The sequence below is a fragment of the Arvicanthis niloticus genome, chromosome 5 (genome assembly GCF_011762505.2).
Source record: "Arvicanthis niloticus isolate mArvNil1 chromosome 5, mArvNil1.pat.X, whole genome shotgun sequence".
NCBI classification, from domain to species: Eukaryota; Metazoa; Chordata; class Mammalia; order Rodentia; family Muridae; genus Arvicanthis; species Arvicanthis niloticus.
The window spans coordinates 86,003,884-86,016,555 of NC_047662.1; the positions used below are offsets into that span (position 1 = coordinate 86,003,884).

The 12,672-nt window shown below is 37.7% G+C and overlaps 1 protein-coding gene across 1 annotated transcript in view; it reads left to right on the forward strand.

The window, feature by feature from the left end:
* The window catches only part of Shoc1 (shortage in chiasmata 1), an 87,220-nt gene that overhangs the window by 12,449 nt on the left and 62,099 nt on the right, over positions 1 to 12,672 (forward strand). The window contains exons 5-7 of the mRNA XM_076934894.1: positions 7,663 to 7,841; positions 12,092 to 12,245; positions 12,457 to 12,541. Of these exons, the coding sequence (XP_076791009.1) occupies positions 7,663 to 7,841; positions 12,092 to 12,245; positions 12,457 to 12,541 (418 nt within the window). The remainder of the gene's footprint in view (positions 1 to 7,662; positions 7,842 to 12,091; positions 12,246 to 12,456; positions 12,542 to 12,672) is intronic.

Genomic DNA, 12,672 nt, shown 5'->3' on the forward strand with positions numbered 1-12,672 from the left:
GAATTTGCTCCTATATTTTCTTTTAGTTTATTTTTTCTAATAAGAAAATAAAGAAATTTAAAGGAAAGGAAGCTCTCAACTCTCAAGTTGGGGACATGGGAGGTACCAGAGGGAAGAAGTGTTATAATTCTGTTCCAATTGAAAACATTTTTAAAAGGACATAAATTAGACCATGAAATACCTCTAACTATAACCCACAAATGGTGCCCCAGCAAACAATACAAGCCTAAGTGCTTACCATGTCTTACAAAGTCCATAATGATTCAGTCTCTGCCTGTCTACATTCCTCTGTTCCAGTTACTCTGATCTTACTCTTACCTGGAATCTACCAAGTTTGTTTTTCCCTTTAAATCTTATGGCTCAGTTCCCATCAGTATTGAGGTAGCTACCAAAATATCTCTTCAGTGAGCCTTTCACTAGCTGCATTCTCTAAACATACCAACATTATGGCTGTTACTTGATGTCTGCATACCTTGTTATATTAAATACATTGCAGTTTTTTCCATTGACATTGTTTAGTTGTTCTTCCCTTTAACAGATGAACTTTGTGGGAACAAGACTTTGTTTCCTAGTATAGTGCTAGTCCCAAGAATAGAGTTAGCACGTTGTAGATCTTCAACCAACTGTCTGAAGGAGTTAGTGGGTAAAATGACCCAAAAAGAAGAATAGCCCAGGGAAGCAAAACCCATGTAGATGGGACAACTCACAAACACCAGTATTCACAGGTCTGGCAAAAGAGGCTCCAGCGAAAAGAGAATGAGTAACGCTGGGGGAGGAGAAATGAGAAGAACCAGGAAGCACTGATCTTTGTTTCATTTGTGTCGAGGGAACAAGAGTTGACTCGGTATTTTACCAAGTATTACTTGTGTCATGGCTTTTTAAAAAAAGACATTAACTAAAGAACTAAAATCAGAAGTCTATGAAGGTCCACATATAACCAATACTCTTATTGAATAATTCAGATAAACCCTTAAGCTATTTCATCTTATATCTTGTGTTTTCTTCAATGAGTAATACAGATAATGGAGTATTAAGCTCTTTCTTCTTGTATCTTGTATTTCTCCAAGAGTAAGGGAGAAATTTTAGAGTGTTTTTTTCTATGATGTTCGCATTTTATTGAAAATGGATTTTTCTCCTTACAAAATATGTCCTGATTTTGGTTTCCTTTCCCCCTCCTCCTCCCAGTTCCTCTTGCCCTCCTGTCCCACCCAGATCCACCTGCTTCTCTCTCTCATTAGAAAACAAGTAGGCATCTAAGGGATAATAATCAAATATAACAAATCAAATCAAAAAGTAAACACATTGGAATTGGACAAAGCAAACAAGCAGAAGGATACAAGCCCAAGAAAAGGCACAAGAAACAGACTTACTTGTTCACATACTTAGAAATCCCATAAAAATGCTAAACAGGAAGCCATAAGATATATGCAAAGGGTATATGCAAATACCTGTAGGGTAAAAAGAGAGATGGACAATATATATATATATATATATATATATTCAGATAAAAATACAAAAGGAAAGAAAAGCGCTGACATGTCATTGTGAGACAAGGAACCTCCAGAGATTCCATTGAGTTTGTTTTGTGTAGGCATCTACCACTGGGCAGGCAGCCCACCCTTAAGAGTAGTTTGTCTCCCCAGTGACACTCCCTTGGAAAAAACTAAATTTTCATTTGCAATTGGAGATTGCTTCTGGATTAAGGATGGAGGCATGTGTTCACCTCTTTTAGCTCCAGGACCCATCTGTTCCAGACCCATGCAGGCCCTGTGCATGCTGCCTCAGCCTCTGCCTTCATATGTGCATGGATCATGTTGATTTAGAGGGCCTTGTTTTCTTGGTGTCCCCCTAGTCTCTGACTCTTACACTCTTTCTACCTTCCATAGGGTTTCTTGAGCCTGAGGAAAGGGGTTTGATGCAGGCATCCTGTTTAGTAAGTCTCTCAGTCTCTGCATAATGTCTGGCTGTGAGTCTCTGAATTGTTCCCATCTGCTGCAGAAGAAAGCTTCTCTGATGATGGCTGAGCAAAGCACTGATCTATGAATATAGCATAATGTCAATTCGGAGTCACTTTATTGCTGTGTTTTTGTTTTTAGAATAATAGTATTTAGGTTTATGCTAGGTCTCTAGGCTGTCTAGGCTCAGGTTCTTGATCACCCAAGCAGTATCAGGTTTGAGTTCCATCATGTAGAGTGGGACATAAGTCAAATCAGATATTGGCTGGTTACTCCATCAAGCTTTGTGCCACTATTGTGCTAGTATATGCTGCAGGCAGGACAGCATTGTAGATCAAAGAGTTAGTTCATGGCTAGATTGGTGTTTACATTTCACCTTTGGTAGTGTGCGGAACACCTTCTTGTACCAAAGACTTTTTTTAGGCACCAGTCCAACTTCTCCATGTTCAATGGGTTGTATAAGTGTTGTCTTCAGAAATGGGGCCTTGCTCTCAGTTTGTAGAGAGCAACCTATAGTAATGGAAATAGCCCGTGTTGTTTGGGGGTTCCCATAGGATCCCTTTGGCCAACAACTCAATTATATGTAACCCAATCCTGGGACCGGAAGCTTCATTTGGTGACAAGAGATGGCCAGTTGGGTCTGTTTCCCCCATTATTTGGCAATTCTATTTAGGTCACCTTAATATATATGTTTTAGGAAGCTTCTACTATGTTAAGTTTCCATATTAGCCCTCAAATGGCCCTTAATTTTAACTGTCACTCCTTGTATTTCCTCCCTCTTCTTCCGTCTTTCCTCCCCAATCCCGTTTGATCCTCCCTTTCCAGTTCCAGCCCCATCCATATATTATGTCTATTTCCCTTTCCTAGAAAAATCTATCTCTACCTCTCCTAATCCCTTTATAACCACTCTCTGTGGTTCTGCAGATTGTAGCTTAGTTATCATTGACTTAACTAATATTCACCTGTAAGCACATACATATACCATATTGTATTACTAGGTTTTGAGTTACCTCACTCAGAATGTTCCTCCCCAATCAAGTTCCATCCACTTCCCTGTGAATTTTACTTTTTTAAACAACTGAGTAATACTCCATTGTGTAAAGGTACCACATTCTATTTATCCATTCTTTTGTTGAGGGACATCTAGCTTGTTTCCTGTTCCTGGCTATTATGAATACAGCAGCACTGAACATGGTTGATCAAGTGTCTGTGTGGTAGGACAAGTATCCTTTGGGTATATGCCCAAGCGTGGTAGAGCTGGATCTTGAGGTAGATCAATTGCCTGAGGAACTGCCACACTGATTTCCATAGTGGCTGTACAAGTTTGCACTCCTACCAGTAATGGATGAGTGTTTCCCTATACCACACCCTCACCAACATGAGCTATCACTTGTTTTATTCACCTTAGCCATTCTGATTGGTGTAAAGTGAAATCTCCAAGTGGTTTTGATTTACATTTAATGTGTGTTCTTATGATTCTCTGGATCTCCTCAGTGTCTTTTGTTATGCCTCCCTTTTCATTTCTAATTTTGTTAATTTGGATATTCTTTATCCTCCTTTTATCAATTTGGATAAAGGTTTGTTAATATTAATGAATTTCTCAATTTTTTGTTTCATTGATTCTTTGTTTTTTGTTTGTTTGTAGTTTATTGATTTAGGCCCTGAGTTTGATTATTTCTCATTGTCTATTCCTTTTGGGTGTGATTTCTTTCTGTTCTAGTTCTTCCAAGTGTGCTGTTAAGTTACTGGTATGAGATCTCTTCACATATATATGTGCATTTAGCTCTTTCCTCTTAAAACTGCCTTCATTGTGACTCATATATTTTGGTATGTTGGGTATTCATTTTCATTCAACCCTAGAAAGCCTTTAATTTCTCAATTTCTGTCTTGACCTATTTTTCTTTTCTTTCTTCCTTTTTTTGTTTTTTGTTGTTTTGTTTTTCAAGACAGAGTTTCTCTGTGTAACCCTGGCTGTTCAGGAACATACACTGTAGACCAGGCTGCCCTCAAATTTACAGAGCTCTGTCTATCTCTCTGCCTCCCAAATGCTGAGATTAAAGGCATGTACCACCCACCACACCCAGGTTTTGACCTGTTTTTCATTCAGTAGTGAGTCTGAAAATGTTTTGTTGTCTCTGTCCAGCTTGATATTCAGTATACATGTTCAATTTTGGAGAAAGTTTCACAAGGTGTTGAGAAGAAAGATACACTCTTTTGTGTTTGGGTAAAATGTTCTGTAAATATCTCAGGTATATTTGGTTTATAACATTCATTAGCTCTAGCATTTCTTTCTCTGTTTAGTTTTTGTCTGAATGACCTTTCTATTGATTGGTGAGAATGGAGTATTGAAGTCTCTCACTACTAGTATGTGAGGGATCAATATGTGATTTAAACTGTAGTAGCATTTCTTTTATGAACCTGGATGCCCTTGTGTTTGTGACATAGATATTAAGAATTACAATGTCCTGTTGTCAAAAATTGTAATCCCAATTCGGAAACATAATACTATGTTTCATCTGGGCTGCTCTTAACTCCAATTGACCAGCCCTCAGAGCCACATTTTCATGACTCACCTAACCCATGGTGGCTTCTCTTTCCTCCTCACCTTCTTCTCCCTCCCATGTGATTCTCCTCCAGTCCCCAAGCCCAGGACCCCTAAACCCTGCCTATGTCTTGTCTGCCCAACTATTGGCTGTCCGCATCTTTTTTTACCAATCAAAAATAACTTGGGAGCAAGGTCACACAGTGTCACTTGGCTCTACCCACAGACTCTCTTGTCTCTTGGACAACCAGGTCTCCTCTTAGGGGCCCAATTAGAATATAAGCAGCATCAGGCCAACCAACTAAAATAACCTGTTGGTGGGTTTTTTTCTTTGATAGTATGTAGTATCCTTCTCCATCTCTGCTGATTATTTTTGAAGTCTGTTTTGTCAGATACTAAGATGGTTGTACCAGCTTGCTTCGTAGGTCCATTTCCTTGAAATATCTTTTCTACCATTTTACCCTTAGGTGATGACTATCATTGATGTACAGGTGTGTTTCTTGGTGCAACAGAAGGATATATCCTGTTTTTTCATTCATACAGTTGGCCTATCTTTTTATTGGGAAACTGAGACCATTTGTGTTGAGATATATCAATAAGCAGTGCTTGCTGATTCCTGTTGCTTTCTAGCACCTTCTATGGGGCTGAATTTGTTTCTTAAATTTGGTTTTATCAAGGAATGTCTTATTATCACCATCTATTGTGATTGAGGTTTTTTGCTGGGTATAGAGTAGTCTAATAGGCTGGCATCTGTGGTCTAAGAGTCTGTAGCACAGCTGTACAGGTCCTTCTGGATTCTAGAGTCTCTGTTGAGAAGTCAAGTATTATTCTAATAGGTCTGCCTTTATATATTACTTGGTCTTTTCCCCTTGCAGCTTTTAATGTTCTCTTTCTTTTCTGCATGTTTAGTGTTTTGATTATGATGTGCCAAGGGAACTTTCTTTTCTGGTCCCGTCTATTGGTGGTCTTTATACTTCTGCTTTGATAGACATTCTTCGGTAGGTTAGGAAATTTTATGTCTATGATTTTACTAAAAATATTTCAGTGCCTTTGACCTGGGTTTCTTCTCTTTCTATTCCTATTAGTCTTAGATTTGTTTTTTTTCATAGTGTGCCCAGATTTCCTGGATGTCTTGTAACAGATTTTTTTTTTTTTTTTTAGATTGAACATTTCTTTAGTAAGGTATCTGTTTCTTTTAGTGTGTCTACTGTACCTGAGATTTCCTCTTCCTTATCTTGTATTCTGTTGATGAGACTTACCTCTTAAGGTTCCTGTTTGAGGTCCTAAATTTTTCATTTCCAGATTTCTCTCAGTTTGGGTTTTCCTTCCTGATTCTGTTTTCACTTTCAGGTCTTAAACTGTTTTGTTCATTTCTTTTTACTGTTTGTGTTTTTATAAATTTCTTAAAGGGAATTTTTCATTTTCTCTTTAAGGAGCTCTATAGCATTCACGAAGGCTCTTTTAAAGTCTTCTTCTGGTGCTTCAGGAATATTGCAATACTCAGGGCATACTGTGGTAGGGTTGCTGGGCTCTGATGGAGACATAGTGCCCTGGTTCTTACTGATTATGTTTTTATGCTGGTGTCTAGACATCATAATTTTGAGAAGATCTTAATTCTAGGTGCTGATATCCGGCCTTGTCTATGTTGGGTGGGTGTTTTGTTCCTGGGTTTCTGTTGCTGTCTCTGGTTCTTAGTAGAGTGTGATTGGTATCTGTGTTGCCTGGTAGGAAATTCTTCTGGGATCCTGACAGGTGTGGTTACGAGGGATTCCAGGTAAAATATGTTTCTAGGTATCAAGAGGTGACACTTAGGAATGTGGATGGGATAGGAGGGAGTAGGGCTGAGGAGGTCTGCAGGAAGCCGGAAATCAGAGTGTTCCACAGCATCTACTTAATCCTCTGGGAATGGGGACAGAAAGCCACAGCAGGTAGGCTATAGATCTAGGGATGAGACTGAGGGATTGGCCTTGGAGGAATGGAGGGAGGGTGAAGATCTGCAGTTAGCCTGCTTGCTCCCTGTCCTGAGTGGCCTGAGGGTCCCAGGGAGTGCCTGCTTGAGTTGGAGGGTGGGTGCAGCAGGTGACCTGCTAAGGGCTGGGGATAAAACTGTGGCACTGGGTTTGGGGGGAACTGAGGGACAGGTGAAGATATGGAGTTTTGAAGTGGTCTGTGGATTCCCAGAGGGTTCCTGCTTGGGCTTGGGGGCTGGGATAAAGCAAATTAGGAGGGGAAGATCTGTGTGATGTTGAAGAACAGGCATTGAATATCAAATGCAATGGAAGTTTGGCAATGAGTAGCAAAGGTTGCAAATAAATAAATAAAAATAAATCTGTCTAACTTCTCCAAAATTTCTTTTGCTTTTAGGAAATATATTTTTAGAAAATGATTAAATAAGCATTTATAAATGGTCCTTGCATTATTGCTCATAATAAAAGTCACAAAAAAATATAAACTTCCAGTAAGGGAGAACTGGTTAAATAAATGACAGTTCATTAAATATGGTAGCTTTCAGTCAGTTTAACAGGGTAATTGAAGTAATTAAGTTAAAAAAGATTTATTTTGGTCTGCAATTTTGGAGTTTCTGGACATAATCAATTGATTTGGGCCTGTGGTAAGCCAGCACACAATGGCAAGGACACATGGCGGAGCAGTGGTGCTCAGCTCATGGACCAGAAGTAGAAGAGGAAAAGAAAGGGACAGAGCCCCACTGTCCCATTTAAGGACATGCTCAGAGTTCCAAACACCTCTCAACCAATCCCATGCTTTATAAGCTTGCTGCCTCCCACTAGTGCCACTCAGTGAACCAGGCCTTTAACACACAGGCCTTTGGGAAGTTATGTAAGATCCAAAATATAGCAGGGATATGTGGAATTCTGGTCTTCCACAAATATAAAGTCAATGATGAACATGTGAATAGACTATTATTCACAGCTCAGCAGGAAAAAACATGTTATGGAATACTATGTATGTGAATATTGTGTAATTCTGTTTAAAATTCTTGATGAATTTGAGTAATTTTTGCATTCCTTTCAAGTGGTGGGGCTACAGATAATTTTCCTTAGTGTCCACCAGAATTTGGCAAATGTTTCTGGATGAACACATACTGTTTATTAATAAAAATGTTTTAATATAGGTACAGATAAAATCAATACTTTTATATTGCAGAAAGAGAATTACAGGAATGATGATTAATGGCACATTTGAGGAAATTGTTCCAAGTTCCAACCCAAACTCTCCGCCTGGAATAGAGAATGACAAGCTGTTCTCCAGCAAGGATCACATAACAGACTTCATTCCTATCAAGTGCTCCTCATACTGCCCGGGAGTGAACGTGGAGCACCAAGGTAGGAATAATAAAATGTTTCCTACTAATCCTACTAATATACACCACTTCATGTCTGTGAGCTTTTGCTCAGTTGTATTGTAAATATCTTTATTTTATTAAGAGTATCTGCCCACATGATTGCAAGTCTAACTTTTTCCATGCTGAAGTTTCTCTTTTGTGTTAATATGCTCTTCACAAGTGTATTTCTTTTAGTTTAAGTTTGCTGAAATTCAAAATAACCTATACAGATTTGATCCCAGTGTGTTCCAGCATGCTCCTATAATGTCGTCGGCTCTGGGTCCAGATCTTGTGATAACAGAAGATTTGTGGAAAATTAAGTTTTGGATTCTAAAGTTACACCTTTATGTTGTTTCTCAAAATACCCTAAAGATACTCAGTCTTACTCAATATATGTGAAAGTGAACCTCAAATCAGAGATTGAGTTGCAGTCATATTAGGCCAAGAAATGCACCAGGTTTTAAGAAGTTATTGTCAGTATTAACTAAAATTGTGTTTTACCCACACTATTTTCCAGATCTCCTCTCTAGCTGGCCGAGTTTTTCCAATGTTGCTGAGAGCTGGCTTTCTTGTATTACAATGGCCCATTCTGTGGTTAATGACAACACTTAAAGGCCTGTTATATAATTGTTCCTGCTATTTCAGAAATGCTGTAGCCAGGAGTACTGTAATCCTTAAGTTCAGCACCTTTAATTCCAGAGGCAGGTGATCTCTGTGAGTTCAAGACCAGTCTGGTCTACACAGTGAGTTCCAGGATGGCCATGGCTACATAGAGAAAAAAAAATTACTACAGCTAGGTTACTTTATTGTTGTTTTATGTGATGTAGTTTGGGGAAAAATTGTCATTGAGGCTTGAAGGTAGATTATGGTTTTAGTTTTCTTTTATAATTTCTTTTTCTTGATTTATTATCAAAACTACTTGTAAAAATTTTTAGAGATGAAATATATATTCTTATATGTTATATATGTATATAGGGATATTTATTTAAAAATTAACAGGCTTCACACATAAAGCTGTTATTATTCTGAGGCACATGCAAGCTATTGTTGAATAAAATCAATTAACTAAGAGAAAATAATACTTAACTTATTTTCCATTGTGTCTTGAATCATAGATATCACTTTATTATCTTTGTTATCTATTTTTTTTGTAGTTATATATTGTCTTAGTTTGTGTTTCCATTAGAAGAGACACCATGACCAAGGCAACTCTTATAAAGGAAACTGTTTAATTGGGGCTGGCTTATAGGTTCAGAGGTTCAGTCCGTTATCATCATGGTAGGAAACATGCCATGAGTTCTACATCTTGAACCAAAAGCAGCAACAGGAGACTATCTTGTGCAGGCATCCAGGAGGAGGGTCTCTTCTACACTGGGCAGAGCATTTCTAGTTATTTCACTGAGGTTAATCTTGGAGATAGAAATATTTTACTGATTTTGTTTTTAGCTTTAACAAGCACCACTGGTGTAGTGTGAGAATACCTTATTCAGGCCAGCCTTGTCATCACTGGGTACATTACTGCTGATGTTGTGGTAATACATATAAACCACTGAGATAGAGAAAATGTATGTTTTATTTGCATCTCTAAAAGTTATTAGTGTGTATTGGCTGTTTGTATCTTTTTCTTTTATAAAATGATTCTTATTTTACATTGCATATATTTTTATATGTAAAGACACCAATAATTCCAAATGCATTTAACTTTAGTCTGATTAGTTTTGCTGACGTTTTCCTTTATCAATTCTAGCACTGCATTTGTGTTTAGAAAAATGTTTCTTTATTATATAACTTTTCCATTGTTTAAGGATTTGTTTTGAGACAGGGTTTCTCTATGTAGCCATTGGCTGGTCCAGAACTCACTTTGTAGACCAGGCTGGTTTTAAACTCACTTCCTGAAATCTACCTCCTGAGTATTGGGATTTTAGGTGTGTGCCATGGCACCACACTAATTTTTTTTAATGCTTTATATAATTTTATTTCAGTTTTTATGTTTAAAACTAAAGATATTTTTTTAAATGCTTAAATATTTTGGCACTTGTTCCAATTTAGCTAAGAGTCTTTCCCCCTATTAGAAATGATGCTTGTTTTATTAAATGCTAAGTTCTGACCCACTCCAGTTGAATTCTGGGTTGTCTATGGTTTTGACTGTTGTGTTAGTGTCACCTAATCTGAGCTCTTATATACCTGTGATGTATGTTAACAGTCTCTTGGATTTCCCCCCTGACTTCGTGTATTTATTTGTCTAGATTTACTGTGCAGTCACTTTCCCCAGAAGTTCTAAATAACCACTGTTGGGAAATCAATGTTAGATTTTTTTTTTAAAGATTTATTTATTTTATTTATATGAGTACATTGTAGCTGTCTTCAGACACAACAGAAGACGGTACCATGTGACCCACCATGTGGTTGCTGGGAATTGAACTCACGACCTTTGGAAGAGCAGTCAGTGCTCTTAACCACTGAGCCATCTCTCCAGCCCAGTGTTAGATTTTTTTTTTTTTTTTTTTTTTTTTTAAGAGTTTAGGTTACTTTTCCTGGCTGGAGGTGGGGTTGGGAATGGGTTGTCTTGTCTTTTATTTAATATTTAATATAGGTTGTTGTTGTTTAAGATCCTCAACAGTTTTCGTTGAGAAATGATTACTGTCATAATATATACACACATCTTAAGGAACTCACACTGCTTTCATCTACTTAACTTGGGTTTCATAAGTGGACAGGAATAACTCTTGTAAAGTTTCCTGTCACCAAGCCTCTTTTTCCTGCCTCTTTCATAACTAACCACTTTGCATTTCCTGCTTATCATTTGTCTACCATAGAGTAATACAGTGTGAGCACACATGCTTGCTATGGAGTAAGAACTACAGGCAATACACAACCTCTGTACTTGTATAGCATATAGGGACCATTCCTTGTGAAAACAGCCTTTGTCTAACAGCATTGGTTATGGAGACTTGCTGACCTCTAGTGGCTGCATCAGAAAACGGTAGTTGACTTATAGGGACTGAAAGGGTATAAGGATGCTTGGAAAACAAGACTACATAAGTGACATAAGATGTTCCCCTGCAGTAGAAATATCAGAATGTGGCTTTATTTGGGGTGACAGGCTCAGAGCTTGTGTCCTAAGGTGTAACAAAGAGATGGGATATAAACCAATGCCGTTTCACTCTTAATATGACTTCGTTGGTATTTGCAGAATGGGCGGATGGCATGAATAAGCCACCCTTAATTTTCTCAGATAAGCCCTGAGATTGGCAGGAACTTAAATGATTTGAATGGTCACCTAAGAGGCTAGTTTGTATCTCAAGTATTTGGCACAGGCAAGGATCCTCCCAGCTGCTTGTCTTCTGTCAAATATTGATTAGGCGCATGCATATCACTTATGTAGTCAGCCGTGAGAGACATCACTACCTGAAAACTACATACTATTCCTCTCCTGAAACCGACTGCCCCACTTAACTGACTTCTGTTCAGAATGAGAGATCTGTCCATTCTCCACACTCAAGGAGGCTTTCATGTTGGAGACGTTGGCTTTCTGAGTACTTCTTTCTTTAAGCATGCATTTTCCTTTCTCTTTTCACTGAGAAATTTATTGAAGAGGTGGTCCAGTTTAATTTTCCCATCCAAGACTTAGAAACTCATACAAATAGCCAAGATTCTAAAGTACCAAAACATAGAAGGTTAGGGTAGAAAGGAAATTTTACGTCCACAGTTAATACTACCAGCAGTGTTTTTAATATGTAAAGTATATTATACATTCCAAGTAGATGTTCCAGTATACAGTCTTCACTATAATTAACTGTATATCAGCATTGTATGAAGAACTTTATAATGATGAATTCTGTGATTTCATATGTATGCTTTCTAGATCATACCCATTCATTGTATGTCCTTACAGATTAAATGATGCAGAGAACAGAAAACCATACTTGACCAGAGCCCAGTATTTTTATTTTTTCAAACTTTTGGTGCTGTTTTAAAGAAGAAAATTATTCCCTCGATTGATTAAGCCAGTCTTTATTGATAAAGTATATGTCATTATAATGCAACCCTTTCAGAACATTTGTCTTTGTTTCCATGTGCTAAATAATACTACATTTTATTGAGATTTTTCTTTTGTCTGGGTACCACATTCTGTGTTTTATATACACAGTATAGTAGAGAACTTAATGATTTCAGTGTGTTTGAAGAATCTGTTAATATTTAATGTCTAGATCTCTGCTACAACTATTAGATTTTTAAATTTCTTTTCAGAATTACTTATTGATGAGGACATTATTTTTATGAATAAACCAATGGACAATCATCTACCAACTGTGAACAGTCTCTTGAGCAGACTAAAGCTCTATCTGGTGAAGGATCCGTTTTTAGATTTCAAAGAAGAGCTCTCTGGAAAGGATAATTTCACGTATGTAATTCCTGATACTGTAGTCGCTTTTATACAAGAGAACATTCTTTGTATAGCCACAGGTTTAGATGCTATGGATCTATGCCTGGGGGTGAGGGTTCCATTGCTTCATCTTAACTTACATGAGAGGCTTTGTGTGTTTTGATTGGCAATGTTTGTTAAATGTTTTTTAGTAAGTATTAATTAATCTTGTTTGATTTTTTGATTTAAGGGAGTGTTTCTCTGTTCAAGAACCTTCGGAACCGTTTGTGAGAGATTTCCGTATGGCTGAGGAGACCTTTTCTAAGAAGAAACTAGTATGTTTCAATAGAATTGTAACACTTCCTTTCAGTAATGTATTTATAGAAATAAGACGCTGGACAGTGGTGGCGCACTCCTTTAGTCCCATTTGGGAGGCAGAGGCAGGCAGATTTCTGAGTTTGAGGCC